This window comes from Sorex araneus, chromosome 10 (assembly GCF_027595985.1).
Source record: "Sorex araneus isolate mSorAra2 chromosome 10, mSorAra2.pri, whole genome shotgun sequence".
NCBI lineage: Eukaryota > Metazoa > Chordata > Mammalia > Eulipotyphla > Soricidae > Sorex > Sorex araneus.
Genome location: NC_073311.1, coordinates 41,312,717 through 41,339,902, shown reverse-complemented (window position 1 = coordinate 41,339,902; position 27,186 = coordinate 41,312,717). Strand labels below are relative to the sequence as shown.

The 27,186-nt window shown below is 38.6% G+C and overlaps 1 protein-coding gene and 1 non-coding gene across 12 annotated transcripts in view; one reads left to right on the top strand and one right to left on the bottom strand.

The window, feature by feature from the left end:
- Nucleotides 1-27,186, top strand: part of ANKS1B (ankyrin repeat and sterile alpha motif domain containing 1B) — a 1,196,591-nt gene that overhangs the window by 393,149 nt on the left and 776,256 nt on the right. For all 11 annotated transcript variants that reach the window (XM_055118593.1, XM_055118592.1, XM_055118591.1 and 8 more), the window contains exon 10: nucleotides 18,839-19,004. In XM_055118593.1, coding sequence (XP_054974568.1) covers nucleotides 18,839-19,004 — 166 coding nt within the window. The remainder of the gene's footprint in view (nucleotides 1-18,838; nucleotides 19,005-27,186) is intronic.
- LOC129399223 (small nucleolar RNA SNORA51) lies at nucleotides 10,873-11,005 on the bottom strand. Its single transcript, XR_008626998.1, has one exon. It is a non-coding gene; the product is annotated as a small nucleolar RNA SNORA51 (small nucleolar RNA).

Genomic DNA, 27,186 nt, shown 5'->3' with positions numbered 1-27,186 from the left:
ACACCTCAGGGGGATTAATTGATTTGTAAATTTGGAAATAGGAACTAAGCATATATCACTGTTTTTTGGTTACTTTTGTTTTATTTTGGCCACACCCGGTGGTAGTCAGGGCTTCTGGCTCCCTGTGCATTCTTTTGTTTGTTTTGTTTTTAGGCCTCTCCTGGTGATGCTCAGGGGCTACTCTGGATTTGCACTCAGAAATCACTCCTGACAGTTCTACTGAAACCTATGGGATGTTTGAGATAGAACCCAGGTCTGCTGTTTGCGAGGCAAACACCCTCACAGCTGTACTATTGCTCCGGACCTTTCCTGTGCATTCTTGTAGACTTCATTTATTTGTTGAAACATACCATTTACTTAATTTATCAGGAAATATTTTCCCATTTTTTCAAATAAATTATTTCAATCTCTTAAATAAATTTGAAGCACTAAACTCTTGACATTGCAAATAACTTTTTTCTAAAAATAATCTTTTTTTCTTCTGTGTCCTGACTATAACAAACATAACTGAGACAATCACTGTATCACTATATCACTGTCATCCCGTTGTTCATTGATTTGCTTGAGCAGGCACCAGTTACGTCTCCATTTATCCCTGTCATGTGCTAGTGTAGCCCAATGGCATCTGCTCGCTCCAGGAACACGAAGAACCTGAGATTTTAGCAGCCTCTCCTTACTCGTCCTTCCCAACGCTGCCATATTAGGGACTCTTTCAGGGTCAGGGGAATGAGGCCCGTTATTGTTACTGTTTTGGGCGTATTGAATATGCCTCGGGTAGCTTGCCAGGCTCTGCCGTGTGGGCAATATACTCTTAGTAGCTTGCCGGGTTCTACGAGAGGTTAAACTGCCTACTGCGACAATATAATCTTTAATCATTTGACCAAATTTGTTCCACAGGATATAGTTTTCCTCTTTGCCATCTTATCAGTGAACAGCATTTTCTTGACTTTTTATGTAGACTACCTGCACCTTTTACTAAAGACTTTTACATATTCCTGTTTAGTTTTGTTTAGTATTCTGCATATTCTTTGTAGTAATTATGTGCTTATGAAAGGAGATTATTTTGGGGATTTTATCATCTTCAATTTCTCAGGGGGAATGCAAATTAATACACAACACTGCCAGGAATAAAAGTATAAATTCATGTATATTTGAAATAATATAACCATCTTCCTGAGTTGGTATTTATACTCCTGAAATGTATTTTTGTGCTGACAATAACATGCATATGAAATCTTTAAAAGAAATCAAGTGAAACAAAAGAGGATATGGCCTCATTCCCAGTGGTGATTACTAAGCTTTTAGTCATCACTTTGAGAAATATTCTAGGCATGTGCCACAAGTGCGTGTACTTTCTTTTAGCATTGATGTCAGTGTATATTACATATTATTCTTCCCTTCATTCAGTAATTACACATTTATCTCATGTTTTAAATGATAGAATAGTAACACTTGTTGCGTTTATTGAGCAATTAGACACTTGAACTATATTTAGCACTTTATACATTTCACTTTATTTCAGATGTATTTCATTAGTTGTATTGTTTTACTTATGGCAGAGCCTGGCAAGCTACCTGTGGCATATTTGATATGCCAAAAACAGTAACAACAAGTCTCACAATGGAGGCGTTACTGGTGCCTGTAAAAAACTAAAAAACGCCAAGGGGCGAGTGCACTCGCGGGCTCTCCGGGCAGCTCTGTCTCACCGCCCGCGTTCGGTGCTCTGGAACCGCAGTGTGTGGACTGGATCGGGATGGCCGGTGGTCAAGGACAGGCAAAGGAAGAATGAGGACCAAGCTGGTTGCTGATTAGTTACCGTTTATTCAATCTTCAATCTTTCTCATCTCCTGCACTCCCAGCTCCAGCCTCTCTCTGGATCTACTGCTCAACTATCCCTCTCTCTGGCTTCTCTCTCTCCTCCTCCTTGTCTCTCCCACCTTGCCCTCCAGGCTACACCCAGCCAGGTAGCCAAATTAACATAAGAAAGCCCTTCCTGAGGGCAGGGCACTCCAAAGCCCTTCCTCACTCTTAAGGGTTTTTTTCTTTTCCTTAGTCCAGGAACTTATTAACATCTTAATACTAGTTATTTTTGTATGGACATAGCAAGAGATACATTGAGGCTTGCAAGGCAGCTCTCCTGGCAACATCTTGCCACAGGCTCAGACCACAGGACTCAGGCCAGATTAATCATTCCTCACCCTAGCAGGGTCCAAATCTAGTATCACTGTTTGGATCATGACAGCATTTGTCCATGATCAAGCTCTTAACTTATAGTTAAGCATTAGGCACTTTGGCCAGGCCCATCTCGATGCCAGGGTAGCACACAACTCACCGCTTGCCCTGGGTCCTTCTTGTCCCACATCGGGACCGTACTTTGGGGGTGCTAGGAAGTAAGGGCAGCTGAGACTTAGGTCAAGAGAACAGATGCCCTGGAGGAAAATATCATGTAGAGTCAAATGACTCCCAGGTTACAAAAGCATAACATTTGTTAAGTCTTCCTGTGTCCATACAAAAAGGACTTGCTCTGAATAAACTATGCAAAGGACTAAGGAGAAGAGAAAAACATTATTTACAAGTCAACAGAACACTAAGAAAGAAGCTACAAATAAACAAAGAGGAATAGGAGCACTGTAACGGGAGTAACCAAATAAACCTAAACTACGTGAGGCTTTGTTATCCTACAGGTGCCCACTCTGGCAAATCGATGAACAACGGGAGGACACAGTGCTACAGTGCTACCAATTGCTTACTTATAATCACCAACAACCCTTTTAAGCAGAGCCTACTATTGCCCTTATCTTGCAGATGAGAAAACATACTTTGCTAAAGCAATTTTGCTAAAAATAGCAGAGTGAGTATTCTGATTTCATACTTCGCAAATCACTGTTTTAAAATATATTTCACTAATCATTTGCATTAATAAAACCAGGAACCCTGATAAAACATAGGTCTATACTGTCACTGCCTATGTTTTAGTAAAAGATTGTGAAGTCATAAATATAAAACATAGATATAGATACTCTTTTACTTATAGATACTCTTTTACTTGCTAGTCCCTAGTTGATTACTTATTTTATTTTACTATTTTGGTTTGGCGCCCACACCTGGTCTTGCTGAGGATTTCCTTCTGTTTGGCACTCAAGGGTGACTCCTGGTGGGGCTTGGGGGACCAGATATGGACAGGAATTGAACTTGGGTTGACCCCCTGAAGAGCAAGTACTTACCCTCTGTACTGTGTTTTCTCCCCTCACCCCCCCGCCCCAGATTAACAGTTAGTTTTTAAGGATAAAACACTTTAGAATATAAAAATAGATTAGTCAGAAGGTAATTTTTCTTAAAACTGTTTTTGTAAATATATTTTTATCCTGTGGGCTGGAGCAATAGCACAGCAGGTAGGGCGTTTGCCTGGCACTCGGCCAACCCGGGTTTGATTCCTTCATCCTTCTCGAAGAGCCACCGAGAATATCCCGCCCGCACGGCAGGGCCTGGCAAGCTACCCGTTGTGTATTCGATATGCCAAAAACAGTAACAAGTCTCACAATGGAGACGTTACTGGTGCTCACTCGAGCAAATAAATGAACAATAGGCCAACAGTGCTGCAGTGCTACTTTTATCCTGTAGTTTGCTAGGTCTTTCATAATAAAATGCCACAATAAAGCATGTCTGGAGTAGGATTTGTTGTTTATACAGTTCTAGGTTAGAAATACAAAATCCAGAGTGCAGTACTGTTGGTTTATTTTAAAAGATGAAGAAGAATATATTGTATATATTTCCCCTGATGGGCTTTGTTGGCAAGGTTTGGCATTTCTGGGGTAATGAGCACATAACTCTTCTCCTGGTATTCCTTTTTGGCACTTGTGTATCTCTAGTCACTTTTTGTAGAAACATCAGATGTTGGATTATGAGTTCATCCCAGTGATATTAATTTAGATGATTATCTGCAACACATCCGATCCTATTCTGAGGTTGTGGGCAGGAGTTAGGACTTGGACAGATGAAGTTAGGGGAGATGCAGTTCAACCCCTAACATACCCGATTGGTCAAGTTCTTAGATACCACCCCAAGTAATTTCTCAACTCTTTGTGTGGACATTTTCTTTAGTGCTTTCAAGTGTTTAATGGAACCATCAACTTTAAAGTGTCAGTTTAAGAGAGGTATAACTAAGAATAAAGTTCCATGAACATTAATAGTTACTTTTTCCTAAGAGGGAACACTATCCTGAAAAACATTAACCACTCATCTTATTGCTATTGGTAAGACTGAATTGTAACCATTTTCACTCAGGACTCTAGAGGTAGACTTTGCTTTTATCTCCAATTCCATAATTTATTTTTTGATAGAAGCAGTCAAAGTAGCATGTACACATAAATAGTTTTAGAAAATTAGAACGAACATTATGTAATATATATAAATAGTATCCTGCAGAGCTATGCTTTAGGAAAAATAATGGCAGTTCATCCATCCTATCTGTTCCCAGGTGAATGAAAATGCAATGCAGCAAAAGCCCCAAACTTGATGCTATCTAAAAATCTTTCTAAAGTTTCTTGTATCAATGGGCAAACTATTCTGGAAGAGGTTTATATCAATTCATTCTTAGACCAACCACATATAAAAGTATACTCCTTAACTGGGTATTATTTATGGCTATTTAATAAAAATAGTATACTGTGTCATTTAATTTTAGAAATATTTAAGAATGAGATCAAGCATCTTTTCATGCAAAAATATATGGCTGTTATCATAAACTGTTCTGATATTTGTTTACTTTTTCTGTTACGTAGATGAGCTGTTTTATTTTTACCTTTTATTTATCTATTTTTAATTCAGTCACTGAGATACAGTTATGAAGTTGCCCATGATTGGATTTCCATTGTATCATATTCTAAAACCTGTCCTTTCACCAGTGTCCTACCACCAATGTCCCCAGTTTCCCTCTTGCACCACCCCACCACACTGCCCACCCCCACCTCTATGTCTTGGCACTTTTCTTCTCTCTCTTTCTCTCCTTCCTTCTCCTTCTCCCTCTTTCTCTGCCTCTACTTTCTCTTTTATTTTTGGGTATTATGCTTTGCAGTACTGAAAGATTATCATTGTATATCTCTTTATCAACTTTCATTGCTCAGATCTTGTTCAGAGTGATTCTTTCCAACTATGCTTTGGTCATACTTGTCCCTTCTTTATCTAAACCACCCTCTGCCACCCACACACTTGTACTTCGAACCATTGACCAGTCCTCCTGGCTCCTGTTTGCCCTGGCCTTGGATATTGGTCTCATACTATTTTTTTATATCCCACAAATAAATGCAGTTTAGATGAGCTGTTTAGTATAATTTTATAATTCCATTTTATAATAATAAAGATATCACTCCTTTATAATATGTTTAAAGAATTGCCCCAAATCTATTTTATTTCCATTTTAATGACTTTATATAAGAATTAAATATTTTTATGTACTCAGATTCATCAAGCTTTCTCTAGGCAGAGACACCAAACCTCTGCAGGTGTGGTTGTAGCTTTTGGTCAAAGATCATTTCTGTGTTAAGAATATTATTACAGATGTATTTATTTTGTGGGGTAGGGCATATCTGGCAGTGCTCAGGATTTACTCTTGGTTCTGTGCTATGGGATCACACATTGCAGTGCTCAGGAGACCATATGTAGTGCTGTGATCCAACCAAAGCAGGTCAATGGAAGACCACAGCCTTAACCCCTATACTATCACTCAAGCCCCTCCATGTGTACTTTTTCCTTCCTTCCTCCCTCCCTCCCTCCCTCCCTCCCTTCCTTCCTTCTCCTTCCTTCTTTCCTTTTTTCTTTTCCTTTCCCTTCTTTCCATCCTTCCTTCCTTCCTTCCTTCCTTCCTTCCTTCCTTCCTTCCTTCCTTCCTTCCTTCCTTCCTTCTTTCCTTTTTTCTTTTCCTTTCCCTTCTTTCCATCCTTCCTTCCTTCCTTCCTTCCTTCCTTCCTTCCTTCCTTCCTTCCTTCCTTCCTTCCTTCCTTCCTTCCTTTTTTCTTTTCCTTTCTCTCTCTCTCTCTTTCTTTCTTTCTCTCTCTCTTTCTTTCTTTCTTTCTTTCTTTCTTTCTTTCTTTCTTTCTTTCTTTCTTTCTTTCTTTCTTTCTTTCTTTCTTTCTTTCTTTCTTTCTTTCTTTCTTTCTTTCTTCCTTCCTTCCTTCCTTTCCTTTCTTCTTTTTTGAGGGAGGAGGGCTTCTGGCTATGCTCAGAGCCTGGCTCTTTGTATAGGGGTCACTCCTTATGGGCTTGGGAGAACATAAGGGGTGCAAGGAATTGAACTTGGGCTATATGCATGCAAGAAAAGCCACACTATGGCTTTGAGCCACAAGCACATTTACTCATTATTTGAATATGTATCTGGAATTAAATTTGTAGAAGGAATAAAGTATAAGTCCTATTTTGTTTCTTTTCACATGGCTAGTTTGTTAACTCACTTGCAAGAATTATGTAACCCATTTTCCTACTGATCTGGAATTCTATCATCAAAGATAACACACTTTCAGAAACTATGGAGCTTTGCTTTGCGAAGTTTTCTCTTCTACTGTCTTTTGATTATTATATCATCAATGATTTTTTAAATGTCTGATTAAGACTGATCTCCACCCCCTCCATTACTTATCTCTTTTCAAATTGATGCCTGGCTATTGTCACACGTTTGTTTTTCTAAGTGCACCTAGGTTTGCTTGTAATGATGTAAGATAGGTGGGTGGGAAAACTCTATTTCAGTACTATTGCTTTAAATTTAAGACTAAGTGATAGTGAAAGAATTGCTAACTTTAAAATAACCACATAATGATATGGTGAGGATTATTTTCCCATTAGCCTCCACTTTAAGGCCTCTCTGATCCCTTATGTTTCCTGCTCCTTCTCTATGTGATGTCTTTAGCTGATATTAGTAGATTGATTTCCTATGGCTACAGTAACAAATTACTGCTAATTTAGGTTGGCTTAAGGAAACACAGATTTGTTATTTGACAATCTAGAAATCCAAACTAGGTACGAATGGCATAAAATCAAGGGGGTCAGTAAGGCTTCATTCCCTTTTGGAGATTCTGGGAGAAACTGTTTTCCTGCCTTTTCTAGTTGCACTGTCCATGTCTTCCAGCTGCCTTCCTAGAAAGCCCATAGTGACCAATGAAGTCTTATTTGTTGCTTTAACATCACTTTAGTTCACTGGGCTTCCCTCTTCCACTCACTAACAATCATAACTCCATCTGATCACAGGATGACTCAGGGTGACCTCCCATATCAAGAGTCCTAATAAAATCACATCTGTAAATTCTCTGTTCCGTGTAATAGGATAAAATCACACATTCCAGGAAGTAGGCTGTGACCATTATTCTGTGTATGATTGGTCATCAGTGACCCTTTCTCTTGGGTTGCTTCTCTCCCAGTCAAAAATTGCTTGTTATCATTTCTTATTTTCCTTATCATTCTACATTTCTGTTGTCATCTTCCTTATTTGAGTGTTGTTGTAAGTCCTTAGGGTATAGTTTTCTTGTAATGTGGAGCATGTTAAAACAATAACCCCAAATCAAGTCTTCTTCTCCGTTGGGTCATTTAAAATGATGAGTCATCTTTAAACTCTGATAAAGCCACACACCCACACTCTCTTGAGTTGGTATTACTTTCCCCATCATCAGAAAAGCAATTTGAAAAGTTGAGAAAGTACATCGGTAGTTTGTATTATAGCCCCTCTGTCTTGCTTAAAAATTTATCTAAGTAAAACCTCCACATCTTCTATTGTCAGGGGAATTATGTTGTGATGATCATACTAGGCTTCAAGAGTTTTAGTACCAGAGAATCTGCTACCTGCCAAGCAGCCAGATTCGTTCTGGGAACTTCTAATTGTGGGACAGCTCCTCTCAAGCTGAAATCTGTCTCCTGATTAATGTTTTTTTCCCTAACTGCCCTATTTCCAGCTCTTGTTGGCTAGAAAATCATTTTAGTTACTCTTCTACATTTCAAATACTTCTGATATATGTTTTCCCGTATGCTTTCTTCTTTAGTTTTCTCTCAAGTCATGCTGGATACTCAAAACTTTTCTTACCCATGCATAAAAAGAGTCACCGGCCTGTACCTTCTCAATCATAGGCTCCAGAACCCAGCCAGGTGTGCTATTGCTGTTGTGTTGGTTCAGTTCTTCACATGTGGGTAAGACTAAAGGAGTCCCCCAACACACACACAGATACACACACATACACATACACTTTAGTGCAAGGAATTGAATCTTATAGATTTGAGGCATTTTAAATGTGTCCTCTTAGAATGACAATATTAGACAGCCAACCCATGTTTTATGAGACCACTTAACTAAATTATTCCCATTTCTAATTAGCACAGAGGGAGGCACAGCTGATAGCACAGCAGTAGGGCACTTGCCTTGCACGTGATCGACCCGGGTTCGATTCCTCCGCCCCTCTCGGAGAGCCTGGCAAGCTACTGAGAGTATTTCGCCCACACAGAAGAGCCTGGAAAGCTCCCCATGGTGTATTTGATATGCCAAAAAAAAAATAGTAACAACAAGTCTCACAATGGAGTTGTTACTGGTGCCTGCTCGAGCAAATCAATGAGCAACGGGATGACATTGATACAGTGACAGTGATCATACTGTCAGCTCTGTCTTAAAATTGTTTAACTAGTCAGCGTCAGCCCATGCTGAATTTCTTTCTCTCTTCCTTTCTGTCTTTTCTTTCTTTCTTTCTTTCTTTCTTTCTTTCTTTCTTTCTTTCTTTCTTTCTTTCTTTCTTTCTTTCTTTCTTTCTTTCTTTCTTTCTTTCTTTCTTTCTTTCTTTCCCTTCCTTCCTTCCTTCCTTCCTTCCTTCCTTCCTTCCTTCCTTCCTTCCTTCCTTCCTTCCTATCTTCTTTCTTTCTTTCTTTCTTCCCTTTCTTTCTTTTTCTTTCTTTCTTTCTTTCTTTCTTTCTTTCTTTCTTTCTTTCTTTCTTTCTTTCTTTCTTTCTTTCTTTCTTTCTTTCTTTCTTTCTTTCTTTCTTTCTTTCTTTCTTTCTTTCTTTCTTTCTTTCTTTCTTTCTTTCTTTCTTTCTTTCTTTCTTCCTTTCTTTCTTCTATTGAGTTACCGTGAGATACACTTACAAAGCTATTTGTGATCACATTTCAGCCATATAGTGTTCCAACACCCATCCCTCCAACAGTGTACATTTCCCACCACCCACCAATAACTTCAGTTTCCCTCCTGCCACCCCACCCCCTCCTCCAGCTTGCCTCTATGACAAGCACTTTCCTTCTCTCGTGCTTTCTCTCTCTCTCTCTCTTTCTCTCTCTCTCTCTCTCTCTCTCTCTCTCTCTCTCTCTCTCTCTCTCTCTCCTTTTGGGCATTATGGTTTGCAATACAGATACTGAGAGGTTATCATGTTTATTCCTTTATCAACTTTCAGCACACAGTTCTTATCCAGAGTGATAATTTCCAACTATCATTGACCTAGAGTTTTCTTCTCTATCCCACTGCCTTCTCCCGCAGTTTTGAGGCAGGCTTCCTACCATGCACCAATCCTCCTGGCTCATGTTTTTACTGTTCTTGGGAACTAGTCTCATACTATGTTTTTTGGTATCCCATAAATGAGTGCAATCATTCTATGTCTGTCCCTCTCCTTCTAACCCATGCTGAATTTTTATAATATGTTGCTCTGCTGAACCACTGAACTCACTTTAAACACTAATAAATATTGAGTTATTAGGTTTAATCCACTACTAATGTTTTGTTTTAACCTTTCATACAAATATGATGTAAGGAACTTGTAAAAGCATTTTACATGGATTTCTATTGGTAGTATTTATCTTTCTTGGGGACAGCATAATTTTTTATTTAGTACTAAAAATAAAGTAGCTGTTAGCTCTAGACAAATGTTTTCCATGCAGTCGACTGCAGCAGGAAAAATGAAGCTTAGTGGGCCTAAGCCTCAAAACTAGATACTCCTTTATGAGCTGTGTGATTACCTAGTACAAGTACCTTAGTGATCTATTTAGGATTCAGTGACAAGGCAGATCTTTGACATCAGGACTGAGAGCAGAGTCTGAGGAGGCCTACAATCATTAAAAAAAATAAATAACCACAAAAAAGTCTGGGATCCAGGAAGCAGCCAGGTATCAGAATAAAGATAAAGGCCAGTTTAACCAAAAAAAAAAACTGCCTTCCAAAAGCCTATTGATCAAGCTTTAGTACATTTTTTGAGAGTAGGCCCAATGGAGTATTGAAGCTGACTCACAAATTGTTGGGCCTAACCCATTGCCAGATCTTGTCACTGAGAGTATCTTGGAAACTAATCTATATCAAAAATCCAGGTTTGAGACCAGAGAGATAGTATGTAGCCTGGGGTGCTTACCTTACATGCAGCTGACCCATTTTCAATCCTGGCACCGTATATGGTCTCAAGAGTCCCTGACAGGGAACAGAGCCAGTAGTAAGTCCTGAGCACTGTTCAGTCTGGTCTCAATATGAAACAAAAGTAACAACAACAAAATCCAGACTTCCATCTATTAGGTAGAGTGCTTGCGAGGGCAAGACACTGCTTTCTAATGTGTGATTTCCTTTTCCCTTTATTGCCCATAGGAGATCTTGTTATGGTCCTTTTTAACCTGTGATGCAGTGGCATGAACACTAGGTTTTCTGCCATAGCACCTAGAATTGAGCCCTGAAATTTCCACCAACCAAATGCTTAATATTGGACAAGTGATTGATAATTCCAACCCTTCATTTCTGAATTAAGATAATAGTAACATTGGTAGAATTAGTGTAAGGGCTAAATAAGAATCACCTGAGTAAATGAAATATCACTCACTTGGAAGACTGAAAATTCCTCCATAAGTACAAGTTGTTGATAATTTGCTTTTCTTTTTCATGTTTCCCCCTCCCCCTTCACAATACACACCAAGTAAAGAGCCTGGACTGAGGTATATATGGGATGGATATACTGTGCTTCCTCGTTCTGTATAGTCAGTATAAAGACCACATCCTGTGGTTCACTCTTGTAGACTGAGTTATAACTAATTCTTTTAGTTTGCTTTGGGACCAAACCTAGTGGTTCTCTTGATATACTCCTAGCTCTGTACTCAAGGACCATATGCAGTGCTGGGGATTGAATGGGAACTGGAAATATGCATGACAGGTGCCTAAAGCACTCTTGTACTACCTCTCCAGCCCACAAGTTGATGTTCTTACAGTTATTTGAATCTGTGATCGGTTTTGAATTAATTATTTCAGATTTTACTCTTTAAATGAATGTTTATAAAAGTATACTATGTGAAAAGGATGACTGTGGTCCTTGCCTTTCTAGTTCTTTAATTTTAGTAGAAAATTCAGATCTTAAAATACTGATGGAAATATTATTTTATCTATTCATTTTTATCATATATCATAGAATGCTACCATGTGCATGATATTTTGTTAGATGTTATGTAAGGATTATTTTTTTCCTTTTTGGAAATGAGCCCTATTTATGATGTAGAATATGTAGTTATTTTATTATTCCATATCTTGTTATTTTGGTGAGTTTATTCTCTAGATCTTTAATTTCTTTTGGAAGAAATTGTGGTCATGGAGGTTTGGGTCACACCTGGCAGTGCTTGAAGGTTTACTCCTGGCTCTGATCTCAGGGGTCACTCCTGGCAGAGCTCAGGGACCAAGTGGGGTGCCAGGGATGGAACTTGGATCAAGTGTGCAAGGCAAATGTCCTACTTACTATATTATTTTGAAAACCCTCGGGATCATTTAATTTTTTTTAAGAAATCATTTTATGCAGCCAGAGCAATAGAACAGTGGGTAGGGCATTTACCTTGCCCGCGGCTGACCCGGGTTCGATTCCTCCGTCCCTCTCAGAGAGCCTGGCAAGCTACTGAAAGTATCTTGCCCACGAAGCGATATGCCAAAAACAGTAGCAACAAGTCTCACAATGGAGACGGAACTGGTGCCCTCTCGAGGGAACCGATGAGCAACAGGATGACAATGATACAGTGAAAGAAATCATTTATCAAAAGAATTCTGGGATATTAAAACAGACCATTATAGGGGACTGGAGCGATAGCACAGCGGGGAGGGCGTTTGCCTTGCATGCGGCTGACCCGGGTTCTGTTCCCAGCATCCCATATGGTTCCCTGAGCACTACCAGGGGTAATTCCTGAGTGCAGAGCCAGGAGTAACCCCTGTGCATCGCCGGATGTGACCCAAAAAGCCCAAAAAAATCCCCAATAAAACAGACCATTATAAAATATCAGCGTGTATGCACTATGACAGGTATTTTATGATTCTCTCATTAACTAAAGTTATGATCAAAGGAGTGAGTTTATTTTGACATGTTTTATGCTTGATAATTTCAGTCTAATGTTTAAAAGTGAAATAATTGGAGAAGAGCAACACTAGGACCTACTTTGAATGTGACCCTGTTAGTGGGACACTGTTCATCTGTATTGGGTGGTTGTAGGGGTAGAAAGAGATGAATGTTTTTGAGATATAATTAATAGCGAAATATAGAATTTAGTATTAAGTATGGAAGGTCATAACAAATAATAATTGAATAACCCCTAGTTGTTTGAATAGCTGACATGTAGAAGTATTGTTTATTGATGGGGAACAAAAGAGAAGGAATGAATTGAAAAGAAATGTGCAAAATTCTTAAAGATTTTTAAAAAACAAACTTAAAAGCAATCATGAATGGTTTTGTTAGTTTGTATTGGGGATTTACATAGCTATACTCAGGGATAACTCCTATCTCTGAGCTCAAGGATCACTCCTGGTGCTGTTTGGGGGGCCATATGGAGTGGAGGGTATTGAACCTGCATCAACCATGTGCAAGGCAAGTAAGTGCCTTGCCTACTGCACTATCACTCTCGCCCCTTTAATCATGAATGTTTTGACAAAGATGAATTTGATGAGAGACTTAACCAACCAGGTAGTAAAATTAATTTTAAGCCTTTACTAATCAAAACAGTGTGATTCTAATATGAGAATAGACTGACATATGGAGCTAATTAGAAAGGCCAGAAACAAATTCAATTATACCCAAGCATATGGTACATACCTATTGTCACAGGAATTCAATTGGAAAATAAATAGTCTCACATGTAAACAAAGATATATTCATAAAACTATGCCCTTGAAAGCAAAACATGAACATTTTGGTACAATAAGATTGACTTAATAGTGAATGATTGCATATGGACTTAAATTTATCATGTAGACATATATGCATCATTGAAACTGTTCAAAATATATTATTAGAGATAAATGCCAGATTTTTACAGGCTGATAGTATTTTTACATACTCATATGTAATATTCTTCATATAAGGTTTACAGGAAATCTTTAAACCTGTGTCTCATTTTGTATAAGAAAATGCAATGTTGGGGCCGGAGCGATAGCGTAGTGGGTAGGGCGTTTGCCTTGCACGCGGCCGACCTGGGTTCGATCCCCGGCATCCCATATGGTCCCCCAAGCACCGCCAGGAGTAATTCCTGAGTGCAAAGCCAGGAGTAACCCCTGAGCATCGCTGGGTGTGACCCAAAAAGCAAAAAAAAAACAAAAAAAAAAGAAGAAAATGCAATGTTCTCATCCAGATTTCTCTGGAGTCTGCCAACCAATCTCCTGTCACAAACTTGACTTCTTGTTCTGAATTCCTGTTTGTTTTGTTTGGGGCCAAACCCAACAGTGCTCAGGGTTACTTCTGACTCTGCTCTCAGAGATGACTTTTGGTGTAACTTTGGGGATCATATGGAGTGCCAGGTACCAAACCTGATTGTGCCACATGCAAGGCCAAGCGTCATACTCCCTGTATTATCACTCTTGCCGGTGAAAATTTCTTTTTGCAAAGTAATATTGATTTTCTTTTTCTTCTTTTTAAATCTTGTGTTTATTCTTACTGGAATAGGTTGTTTTGCATGAAATAGTCACTGTTACATTGTTCTTATTAATGAAAGTCTGGCAAGTGTTGTCAAGTCTGGCAAGTCTATTATCAGGAGATCATACAATAAATTATGGTATTGTGATGTAGTAGTGGTCCCTTGTACCATACATGAAAGAAATGAAACACAGAAATGTGATATTGATGCAAAAAAATCACAAAAGAGCAAAAACCATTTTGTATCTATATATATTATGTTCAAAAGTATCACATACTTTATTTTTTATTTGTATATATATATATAATAAAATTTTGACAACCTAGCTAATTATAAACACAAACTTCAGATAGGATTTAGCCCTGGTTCTACAGGGATGAAGAGATGTTTGAAAGAATACAGGTAGAAGGGATTTGGTAACAATAATTTATCTCTTAAACTGTGTAGTGTGACGCATGAGTTCATCTTATTGTTTTATTATCTAACATAAGCTCTATTGAGGCAAATTTTTTAGGCACTTTGTTGAATGTTCCTCATTTAGAAACCATGCATACTTAGTTTCAAAAGCATAATTTTGCTCTTTCTTTTAATGTCACCCTCTCTTCGCTATTGTTTATTGCTTTGTATCTTCAAAGTGAGAAACTGGAATTATGGCTAAATGTTGTAAAAAAAAAAGCCTATGAAAACAGTCTCTAGTTTAAAGCCTGTATCACTCTATCGGAATAGCCTATTCCTCATGTATTTGGTTCACCTGGAATTTGACTGTTTATAAAGAAGTATGGGTGTATTTAGATGGGTCTTGAAATACTTTCCATAGAAACATATGCACTAAAGAATCACCTCCAGGGAGAAATGATGTGATCTCCTAGGAAGCAAAGAAATTAACACACCATTACTATCCTCTTTTCTTCTCACAGACCTGCAGGCCCACACACATTTACAGAGGAAAGCAGTCTGAGAGGAAGTGAGCCAAGGTGTTATTGGTTATCTGTGCATACTAGGGTTTCATTGGATGCTTCAGTCATTTTATATTTTTAAATATTTCTCTAGTAATAATAAATCCTCACAAAGGCAAAGCAATATTGTTGGAATATAGCTCTAAACATTTTAGGATAACATAGGTATGTCCTGTTTCCCTTGCCACAGGAAGTTTAGGTTTATCACAGTGCTCCCGAGGCAGTTCCATTCCTCTGTGTTTATCTGTAAACTTTTCTCTGTGGTCTCTTCCCCAACCAGTCTATCACTTTTTCTCCCTAATCAGATTCTTTAAAGTCAGATTGTAGGGTCAGATTCCTCAGAAGTCTATAATTTTATATTTGTGAATGAAATGTTGATTTTCTCCTTCTCTTATGTCCCTTTGCATAGTTTACTTTAAAGCAATGTCCTTTTTGTATAGACACAGGAAGACAGTTAATACTATGTTTTTGTAACTTGGGAGTTAATTGACTCCGAATAATATTCACTCCTGGGCATCTGCTTTCTCGACTTAAGCCTCAATTGCCCTTAGTTCCTAGCACCCCCAAAGCAGGGTCCCGGCAAGGGACTGGATGGACCCAGGGCAAGTTGTGAACCACCCTGACATCAAAATGGGTCAGGCCAAAGCACTATAATTCTTAACTATAAGTTAAGATCGTGGTCATGGACAAATTCTGTCATAATCTAAAGAATGACAACTGAATTAGGACCCTGCTAGTGTTAGGGAAGACTGATCTGGCCTGAGCATTGTAGTCTGAGATCTATAGGGAGATATCCCCAGGAGAGCCATCCTATAAGCTTAATATTTCTCATTCTGTGTCCATACAAAATGAATAATATGAATGTTTATGTGTTTGTTGGACTAAAGAGAGGAGAAACACACCCGAATTTTGCCCTTAGGCCAGTCATCTTGCTGGTTGAGAATCTGTCCTAGAAGAAGCTTCCCCTGAGGGAAGGACCTTACATCCGCTGATTGCATGATGACACCTATATGTAATTGTTACCCCAACCTTTCATATTTTGGGTTTTAACTCAGGCTGTAAGTGTGGGCTGGGGTAGGAGGCAGAAGCAGGAAGGAGAATTATGAAGGATCAGGATCCAAGAGGAGGATGAAATGGATCAGGGAAGGGGAATACCAGGGAGAAAATCAGGAGAACCCAGGAGGAGAATCAGAGGAGGATGCAGATGAGATTGGAGTAAACTGCAATTGATACCAACAAGCCTGGCCCTCATTCCCTCCTCTGTTCGCCCATGCCACCGGCCCCCTCATGGATGGGGGAAGCCCCATGAGATCACCAAATGCAGGCATCGAGAGAGAAAGATCCTCCTTGGGCCTTTCATGTCTATTTTTTTGGATACACACAGTAGAATTTACCCTGTGTGTTTACGTTTCAAAACATATTTCGAATAAAACATACTTCAAAACATACTTCTTTATAAAAGCAGTCAAATTCCAGGTGAGCCAAATCCATGAGGAATGGACTATTGTGATAGAGTGAGATAGGTTTTAAACTAGAGACTGTTTTCATAGACATTTTACAACCTTTTGTCATAATTCCAGTATCTTACTTTGAAGATACAAAGCAATAAGCAATAGCAATAACTAAACTGAAAAGCAAAATAGTTTACAGAATAGGCATCCTCAAGCTTCTCACTGGTGGTTAGGTTGGTTTGCAACAAACCAGCTGTTGAGTGAGCTGTAAATATTTGCTTATCAATTAGGGAATCTACTACTTGATCTTAGATTCTGAAAATTGAGTGAACAGGAGAGATTCAAGCCCTCAGGCATCTGTATACAAAATATCCTTATCATAATTTTATCAATAGTCCTGCTGAAAGATTTTCCATAATGAGAGGTTCCATCTACTCCTCTCTAGTGCTAGTTTTAAGATGACTTCTTTTACCTGTGCATTTTCATTTTAGAAGGCAAACAGAACAGTTAGTTCACAAGGAATTCGTTTTCTGTGTATTGACCAATATCTGTCCTTCTTAACATATAAACATTGGTCTTTGTCTGCCTTTAAGGACCTTAGAATAAATCTACCATAGCAACTTTCCCCTTCTTAGTTTTCTGGGGTTGCTCTTGAGGGATAGCCTTTAAAATCCGCGGAGAACACTTTTATGCTGCTAGAAGGCTTCTCTGCGATAGAACATTGCAGTTCCTTTAATCAATTCTTCTGTGACATGGTTTTTTAAAATCATATCCCATCCTGATTGCTTTCCTCTGGATGCTTTCTACTTTGTCACCCTTTGTTGTTAAAAATAAATTACTCCCAATTTCCTGCTTTCAATAGAGTCGAGTGAACATAATTGACTCTTTGATGTGTGAGGATCTGGTGTGGTCTGAAAGCAATTACACTGACCTTGAATACTTAGTCTGCTGTACTGTAAATATCATTATAGAAAAATAGGAGCTTGCACTGAATATCTACCAATCCTTGGAAATCTTGAAAATGTAATGCTTTTATTCTTTTAATTATCTTTGATTTAGCTCATGAAGTATACATCATAACGGTAGCAAAGATAAAAAATAAAGTATGATTAATTATTAAATTTATCTTAGAAAACCTGTTTTCATAAGCTTTTGAGAGCAAGGTTATGTTTTACTGGTTTAGAAAACTCTCCATTACTTAGCATAGTCTTCTCTACATAATAGATGCCCAATAACTATTTATGCCTTATATATAAAATTATATATATATAATTATATATAAAATGCCTTATATAGAAAATTAAAATTGTGTAAACTAAAAAAAATTCTATATTTAAGAATATGTTGAAGAATAATTAAAGAAGAGTTGAACCTCAAAATTTGCTTACTAAAAGTAACCTTAATATCTTATTTAATAATGTTTCTTATTGCTAGTGTTTTGGGTTAGAGTATCTTTACTTCTGAATGACAGTTGACCCAATTAGCTGATCCAGCTAATAAAGTTCTCAACCTATAAAGAACTTTATTCCTTTTATACCCTGGGACAACTGGCCCTGGAGTTATTTGAGCAGATCAGTAGTGTAATTAATTTGATATTTAATGATGTCATATCCCCTACCAATAACATCAGTAAAGTCATCAAGAGCTATGATGGTAAAATGGAGAATAGAGAGGTGTAAGAGAGAAATAGCTAGTTTATTTTAGGATAAGTAAGATTAGTTCAGGTTTAAAGACTGGAGGAACTTACTGGCAGAGACCAATACTTGATGATATCTTTGTAAACTCTTTCTAACCTTCTCTTACTATTTTTGATCTGTTATCTTTTCAATCTTAGGTTTATTGCCTTATGGTCACAAAATGACTGCCTACCTCCAGACAAAAAACAATCCAGAGAGCTGATCCTGAGTATGACCATAGTGCTGAAAGAGAATCCATGTATGTCTTTATTGGGGGAGAATAAAAAGTTTCCAATAATCTTTCAGAAAAATTCTAAGCACCCCCCCACCAAGAGCCCTTTAGATCTCAACTGCTCATATTTGAGTCATACAGTTTTCTCTAGGAATTCGTCAAGAGTCTTGAGGATTTACTATTCGTTAAGCAACATTTCATGTTATTACTAGAAAATAAACATATTTTACAAGAAGACATCATTATAAGCCTGTGATATATTCAAGATAAACTATACAAGTAGAATTATACATTTAGAGGAACGGAATTGTAAGAATCCTTTTTAAGTTATCACAGAGAAGCTGGTGAAATAGTACAGGGTTTAAGACCCTTGCCTTGCATGCGGCTAACCGTGGTTTGATCCCTGGCAATGCACAGGTCCCTGACTACTGCTGGGAGTAGCCCCAGGCACAGAGCCTGAAGACCCCTGAGCACCACTCCGTGTGACCCAGCTCTCCTCAATGATCACTGATAATATCAGGGTTACATGATTCACGTAGATGAATCATCTCTTCTCACTTTTGGAAGATTTGATGAACCTGATTATCTTTTATAGCTTTCATAAATTAAAAAAGCTGTGTCTTTATCACAAAGCTATTTTTATTTTTTCTCCTTCCTTTCAGGAGTCCTATCCAAAGAAGAGGAATTACACTATGGAAATTATACCATCTGCTTCTCTGGATACATTTCCTTCAGAAAATGAGAATTTTCTAGGTGAACTCACGGACATAGCCGTTACAAAGAAACCATGCTCCTTAGAAATTGCAAGGGCCCCCTCTCCAAGAACAGGTAATATATGTACTCACAATTAGGCTGATTGAGTCGGCATATATATATAAAGTAGTAGCATTAATATTTTTGGATCTTAGAGTGTTTTCACACTGAAAGTACCTTACTATAATCTCTTTCTTTCTCTCTTCACACATACAAGCACACACATGTGCATGTGTGTGTGTGCATATGTATACATATGTTTGTGTCCAGTTAAGTAGATCATTTTTTACATAAAGACTCTTCCTGGTTTGAGCTCTCATGAAGATGTTACTTCATTAATGAAGATTGTTAGGGAACAGTTTTTCCTCAACGTGCCCAGACAAGTTGCGCACCAGGTCCGGACAAAGGATGACCGGAGCATGGAGAAACCACTCTGGGAGACAGCTGATGGCCACCCACTTTATTGCCAAATACACACATATTTTATAGAGGGTCTTGGCTTCAGGGGATGGTCCAATCACATAAAATTAAGCATTACTGGCCAATCACCTTTCCAACTCTGCTTTGCCCCAGCCCAATCCCAATTAGGGGTAGAGGCTGCAATTAGGAATGACCTGTCCTTGCATAGCGTAGGTGACAATTCTTGAGGAGTTGGGTGAGACTCAAGGCCAAGGCCGGATACCTGGTGCTTGTAAACTGAGCCCAGACACTTCGTACAGGGTCGCTATGCAGGGACAGGTCTTATCTGCCGTGCAGAGACAGGTCTTTTCTGCTCTGGTGCCTGTTACCATGCTCCACAGAAGATACTTTGAAACTTTTTGTAATTGTGAAAATTTGCTCAAGTCAGATCTAAAACTCTGGACACTTCAGAATCTCAGGGCAGTTTTGCTGACTGGAATCTTTGGACCTGCTCTTCCGCCTCCCACTGTTTCCAAGTTATCTCATGACTCAGCTACTTAGTCTGTTTTATATTTCTTATGGTATCTAAAATCAGCAATGTTCTTTTATTATAAAGTATGCACAAAACAAATAAATATTATGTCCATTTTCTTGACGAGGGAGACTGGAGTTAGGTATCTTACTTAAGATCAACATACGGAGCGAAGTCTTTGACGCTCAAGTCTGCTCTGTGCCACCCCACCGTCGCCTCGGAGAAAGAATGCAGGTGATTACATGGGCGCTTACGAAGGAGGAAAGTTTCAAGTGGGTGGTCAACATGCCAGTGCTGCAAGGGAGTTGTAAAAGAAGTTCTGAAGACAGACTGTCTTGGTTTGACAATATAATTGCTGCTTATTTTTGAAAAGCAAATTTTAGAAATGATGTAATCAACCATTTTTTTTAAAGTTTAACAGTGAGAGACTGGGAAATGGGAAATGAATAATGGGGAATATATAATACTCCTGGGTATTCCAACTTCTGCTATTAAGACTTTGTTGAACTTGAGTGAGAGTACAGCATGTAAGGATTTGCAGGTAGTAGACCCGGGTTCAATCTCTGGCACTATATATGGTCTCCTGAGCCCTACCAGGAGTGAACCCTGCACACAGACCTAGGAGTAAACCCTGAGCAAAGCTGAGTGTCACTGTCACTGTCATCCCGTTGCTCATCGATTTGCTCGAGCGGGCACCAGTAACGTCTCTCATTGTGAGATTTATTTGTTACTGTTTTTGGCATATCCAATACGCCACCGGTAGCTTGCCAGGCTCTGCTGTGCGGGCGAGATATTTTCGGTAGCTTGCCTGGCTCTTCGAGAGGGGCGGAGGAATCGAACGCGCGTCGGCCGCGTGAAAGGCAAACGCCCTATCGCTGTGCTATTGATCCAACCTCAAAATGGAGAAATAGGAGGAAAGGGAGATGGAAAAGATGAATAATGAGGAGGGAGAGGAGAATTGTTGAATTATATTTAGGAATGAAGTTGAACAGGTATTTTGAACCAAACACAAAAGCCAGTGGCGTGAGGAGGTGAGTGTGCCTTCTGGTGATTTTGGAAGTTTGGCAGAGGATGGGGGAAGGAAGGGCTTGGGGGAAGCTACTCACCCATCTATGAAAAACACCAGAGTTCTCAGCCTGGGCACCAGTATCGGAAATTATTCTCAGTTTTGACATCTCTTCAGGGAATATTCTTGGAGCAGTAGAGTTGAGCCCTTGGTATATGACTGCAGTGGTGGAGTGTGGGTGTGGCAGCCGGGGGCTTCAGCAGGGTGGGTCTTCAACCCACCTACCTCACACCATAGATCCTGAAGTCTCTGGACCACACAGCATCGTAATTTCGCAATATTGAAATTCCAGCAGGAGCACACCAAATTAAATGGGAAAGTAGTAGAGAAGCCAAATTCAGCAAGCAACAGTAACGCAGATGGCTCAACTAGCAATAAACAGCGTGATAAGTTCTTAGACAAGGACTTAACAACCCCATGATCAGATATAACAATTTTCACATAAATTAATTTTTATACTTATTGATTTTAATATCAGAGCCTCAATATCTAATCCAGTTTAATTCTAGAATTGTATCAATAGTTGTGAAATTTTTCTACACTACAATTTAAAAAAGGAAGAGTTGGTTTATGACTGGAAGTCTGCATGTGATAATAGTAAAACCATAAAAGGAATGTTATCATGGGAATCACAAAAACTTCAGATGATCTGCAGATTTTGGATATATCCAAAAGAACAGTGAGATTCAGGAAGCAAGATTCATTGAGAATAAAGTTACAGCTCCTCTCAAAGTATGGGAACTGATAACAATCTTTTAAAAATTCTAGATGAAGGTGAAATAGGGCAAAATGTGGGAAAATGAGGCATAAACCTCAGTTAACATTGGAAAATGGAGAGTTCACATGAATTCAAGTGGAAATGAGTTTTAATTGGGGTACAAAGGTATTTAGTAAAGGTGGAAATTAAAGATATGGTGATAAGTTGTTGAATATAAATTAATTTAAATCAACTATTGATAAATAAATTAGTAAATAAAATTAAAATTTACTTATAAAATACAAATATGAATATTTTCAGTTCCTTCATATTCAAGACACCGTTATAGCTATGAAAATCAGGTAACAAGACTGATTAAGAGTATAATTCTGCTGAAAAAATTAAATTTACTGGATGAAAAATAGAAAAAAGAACATTTTTACAGCATAAGAAAGTAACCAAAAGATTAAATAAGTTGAATAACGTTTTAAATCAGGAACTTTGGTGTGGGAAAGTTTTGGGTCACATTTGGTGGTGCTCAAGAGTTACTCTTAGTTATGTGCTCAGGGCTTATTCCTAGCAGGGCTTGGAATGGACAAAGTTCTTCTACATGAAACACAAGTGTCCTAATCTCTGTGCTGTCTCTTTACCTCCTAAATCAGGAACTTCTTTGAGGGAATTCTCTGAACTTGGTACTTGTTTGACTTTGTTACTCAAGGCCTCTGTGGGTTTTGTATTAATAACAGTTCTCTGTCCACTGCAGCATGTATAAATTAAAGAAAATTTCTTCCTCCATAAAATTGATATCCCAGGAACTACACTCTTAATGTAATAAGAAATAATTCTTCCGTTTGTCCCCAACCCAAGGAGGCTATAAAGAAAGATGATTTGTTTTGAGAAGAATAAGAAAGAAAACTCTGAGGAATTATTATCACAGACCTTATGAATATCTACACTGAAAATTTATATTCCCTCGCTAATGGAACACCGGAATTAATATTTATATTTAATAACTAAATTTTAATTTAGTTTAAAGTAATATACTAATGGAGCCTTAAAAGTAATTCAGTAAAAGTAGGCTAGGGTACTTGCCTAGCATAATCCAGGTTTGATCCTTAGCACCCTCCTCTCCCTCCCCTTCCAAAAAAAAAACCCTAGAAAAACAGAAAACAGAAATTAAGTAAAGCAATATCCTTAAGGCAGTTAGCAGAAGCAAATGTAACACGTTTAGATAGAAATGTACTTTCTGATCTCAGCTACTTCCTATAAATATTTTTCTAGTTAAAATAAGACATTTACTAAGTACCAGGAGGTTGACTCCATGGCTTCGAGGCTGGCCTCACGTTCCGGGGAAAGGTCAACTCAGAGAAGCGATCACCAACTACATTGCAGTCGAAGGCCATGTGGGGGAAGGGAGTTGCAGGCTGAATGAGGGCTAGAGACTGAGCACAGCGGCCACTCAACACCTTTGTTGCAAACCACAACAGCTAATTAGAGAGAGAAAGCAGAAGGGAATGCCTTGCCACAGTGGCAGGGTGGGGTGGGGGGGAGATGGGATTGGGGAGGGTGGGAGGGACACTGGGTTTACGGGTGGTGGAGAATGGGCACTGGTGAAGGGATGGGTTCCCAAACTTTGTATGAGGGAAGTGTGAGCACAGAAGTGTATAAATCTGTAACTGTACCCTCACGGTGATTCTCTAATTAAAAATAAATAAATTATAAAAAAAAAAAAATCAAAAAAAAAAAAAATAAGACATTTACCATAAAAAAAATCAAGGATAGGAATTCCAAAAAGGAATAAGCAAAAATAAGAAGAACGTTTACATCCATACCTGAAAAGACTTCAAATATTGGGTTTATCAGATGCAAACTTAAAAATGACCTCATTATTATAAGTAAAATATGAGCTTAGAGGCATTTTGAGAAATAGAAACTATGAAAAGATTCAGTATACTGAGAAGAAAAGCAGAACTTTAGAAATAATTTTTAAAAACCCTGCCCAGAGATAGTACAGTGGGTAATGTGCTTGCCTTTCATGCAGCCCACCTGACTTTGGTTCCCATCACCCCACATTGGCCAAACTTCCCATCCCCCGTGTGTGTGTGTGTGTGTGTGTGTGTGTGTATTGGCCACCCCCATCCTCCGCATGTGTGTATGTGTATGTTTATATATACATGCACAGAGATAAACATGCATACACACATATAGGGTGATGAGGAAATAGAGAATGAGAGAAAGAGGGGTGGTGAATAGAAATTAGATTCTGTAGAAGAGATACTTAGTAAACTGTCATTGGATTAGAGAAATGTTGGTTAGGGATGTAGCTTAGTGGTAGTGAGTATGCTTCACATATATAAGGCCTCGGGTTCAATTCTGAGTAACCCCTCCTCTCACACATGTCAAAAATAATTTTTCAGTATGTTTTGCAGAAACATAGTATGAGGGAGAAGCTCGATACCCGGACCATAAACAGAGAAATTATTATTTTTTAATCCAAGTTCAAGGAAGAAAAGAGGAAATGGGTCAAAAATGTTCTATTTGAGCAGCCAATTTTCAAAAAAAACTTGTCTTCCCATGAGCTCAAAGGGAATGCAGGCAAGGAAAGAGTTAATTTCACTGAGATCACAGTAAGTACAAAGAGGTATTGTGGTATGTTGGGGAGCATATCTGCCTTCTAAAAATAGTGAGTGCTTTCTACAGATGGCTTTGTAAGGAAAGGAGGCACAGATAAGCCCTACTTGGGAGGTGGAGGAAAACTTCAGAAAGATAGTACCTAGATCAGTTATTTATTATTACAGCATATACTATCCCATTTATATGTATTTAGAGGAATATCTGTCATTCATTTTGCTAACAAGTATGCAAGTGAGAGAAGGTTCATCTGGCAAAGGGAGTTTGTCTGTGACACGTGGTATGAGCTGAAGTTGTTCAACTGGGGGTCAGAGGACCCACCTCTGAGGTCACCCCGGCAAATGGGAGTCTGGGAAGTTGACCGAAGCTGTGGGATGAGGATCATATTCCATCTCTATGGTGGTTTCCTCATGAAACCATATTGGCTGCATGCTGAGCGTGAGGATCCCGAAAAACGCGCCTGGAAGATGTGTCATTTTTACTATCTAGTCATAGATCATTGCTTCTACTATAGTCCCCAAATTATTTTGATTTAAGAAGAAGGAAGGGATATAGACTCCAGTTCTTGATTAAAGGAGCATCAAAATCATTGTGTCATAAAAGAATGTAGGATGGGAGCCATTAAAAAACTTATTAAAGGGTCATGATTTACAAAGTTAATAATAGTTGAGTTTTAAGCATGCAATAATTCAACACCAATTCTTCCACCAGTGTCAGATTCCCTCCAACAGTGTTCCCAGAGTCTCTCCCCACCCTTGCGCCCACTCCACCCCTGCCTGTCATTTAGACAGGCACATTACAAAGTTTCAGTGGTTGCTGGCTAGGTCTCATGTTTGCAGTTTCGTTAAATCTGTGTTTTTACTGTCCTCATAAAATACAGTCTTTCCTGGTCTACCCCATGCACCCAATAGCTTATTTTGGTTATCTAAGATATTTTTGGGATATGATATAGGATATTTATATTGGATAGTTAACATATCCTTTACTGATGCAAAACCAACAAGCATAGTTTCTTCTAGTTAATGTCTCCAGACATCAACCCATCACAGCGCGAGCTCCAAGTCTCAGATATGCAGAAGATTCACGAGTGCAGGTCTCATGGCTCAGGGCCCTTGGTATTGATTGGCTCAGCAGTCATGACCTGTGAAATAAAGAGACAAATTAACAATTTCTCCATCACACTGAACTAGCAATCATGGAACAGGTATAAGGAGATGACATTTGCCATTCTCAGTCAACTACAGGGAACTGAAGGCACACGGCATTCACTACTAGTTGGTGACAATTCTAAATTAAATCAGGCACAGTTCCTTGTAAGGCTCTAACTCCATTGCTCTAGGGTCCAACCGACTAAGTTACCTGTCCTTGTCCATAGAAAGTAGTGTGTGTTTGCAGCTGAAGTATCTTTCTGACCTACTTCCTGTCTGTAAAAGATTAGGGGTTAAAGACCTCTTTCCATGTGTACTCTTTTTTCTCCCAGTCCAACCTAATATAATTTCTTTTCAAACATTGTGTGCTTTTTGATTTTCAATTTTTATTCTACTCTATTAGACAAGTCTCTATATACTCCAGATAAGCTCTCTCTGTCTTGCTTAGGAAAGGTCTGTGGAAAAGTGTTCTTGAGATTTTTTGAAACTCTGGTTGAATAGCGAGGCTGTATGAGGCAAGTTCTTAAAATTCCTTAGAGGATCTCTGGTCTAATTTAAAAGGTTTTAGTGGCTGCACTTTAGATCTTTTTTAGGTCTTAAGAAATGATCTCATAATCCCACCCAATTTGATCAGTGATCTTAATTTGAGAATTCTTTCAATGTCTTCTCTCTGCTTGACTTTAGCATAGGAAACTGGGTAAAGCCAGGTTACAGTTCAATTATTCTGCTGACTAGATCATAGAGTTTGTTTGGTTTATTTTCAATTTTCCATGTTCCTGAAGGTAGCAACATTGTCAAACTTCGTACTGTTACATTACAAATGACTCCCTGCTTTTGGCATTCGCTTTCCTTCAAACCTCTGCCAACAGCTTTCTAGTAGCTCTTTGGATTTCTGTGCATCCTCTCCTTCACCTTGGTACTATACAATCACTCATTTTGAGATCCTGCAAGTTTCCACTTGCTATCTCCGTATAGAGTTAATGCCCCATGTTTCAGATTTATGATATGACAGAGACTCAAGTATCAAGCTCTGTTCTGGATATGGATTGCTGCATAACAAAGTACCTCAATACTTAGTGACTTAAAACAATAACCATTTATTTTTCTTATAAATCTCCAGTTTGGGAAAGTCTGGTCAGGGAAAGCTTCACCCTGCCCCACAATATATTAGTGGGGGACAGTTTGATCAGAATCTCGATTATCCATTAAAACGTATGTTTACCCAGATTTCCCACCGAGATTTCCTCATGGTTTTTGACAGATTTCCAGGAACAAGTATCATGGGAGAAGGAGGAAGAAGCTGTATTACCTTATAAGTAAGCTTCAAAAGGCAGTATCACTTAGATTTTCCTGTTTATGGGACAGTGCCACTAAAGTCCTGTTATAGAGTCCTGTGTTACTACCTAGTTCTTTATCACCACAGTCTTAGGACATGAAGAAAGGAACTCTCACTAGGCCCATGGAAAGGTGAATGAAGATGTCTGTGTCTCTGAGGCCTGACCTTGAAAAGGTCCCGAGTCAAGTAGCTCAGAGGTTAAATAGCTTGACATTGAGGGTACGGCTGGCATATCAACTGCGGATAGAGAATGTGCTCTTTTTCCTCAAGAAATAAGCTAAGTATGCATGTTAGCCCCTCTTCTATGCTTTTCCCTATTTATTAACAAGATGAGCTTGTACAAAGTCAATCTCATCCTGACTCCAGGAAAAAAAAATTTCATCGTATCCACTAGTTTAATTAATTAATTAATTAATTAAGTAAGTAATTTAAAATTTTTTTGTCCATC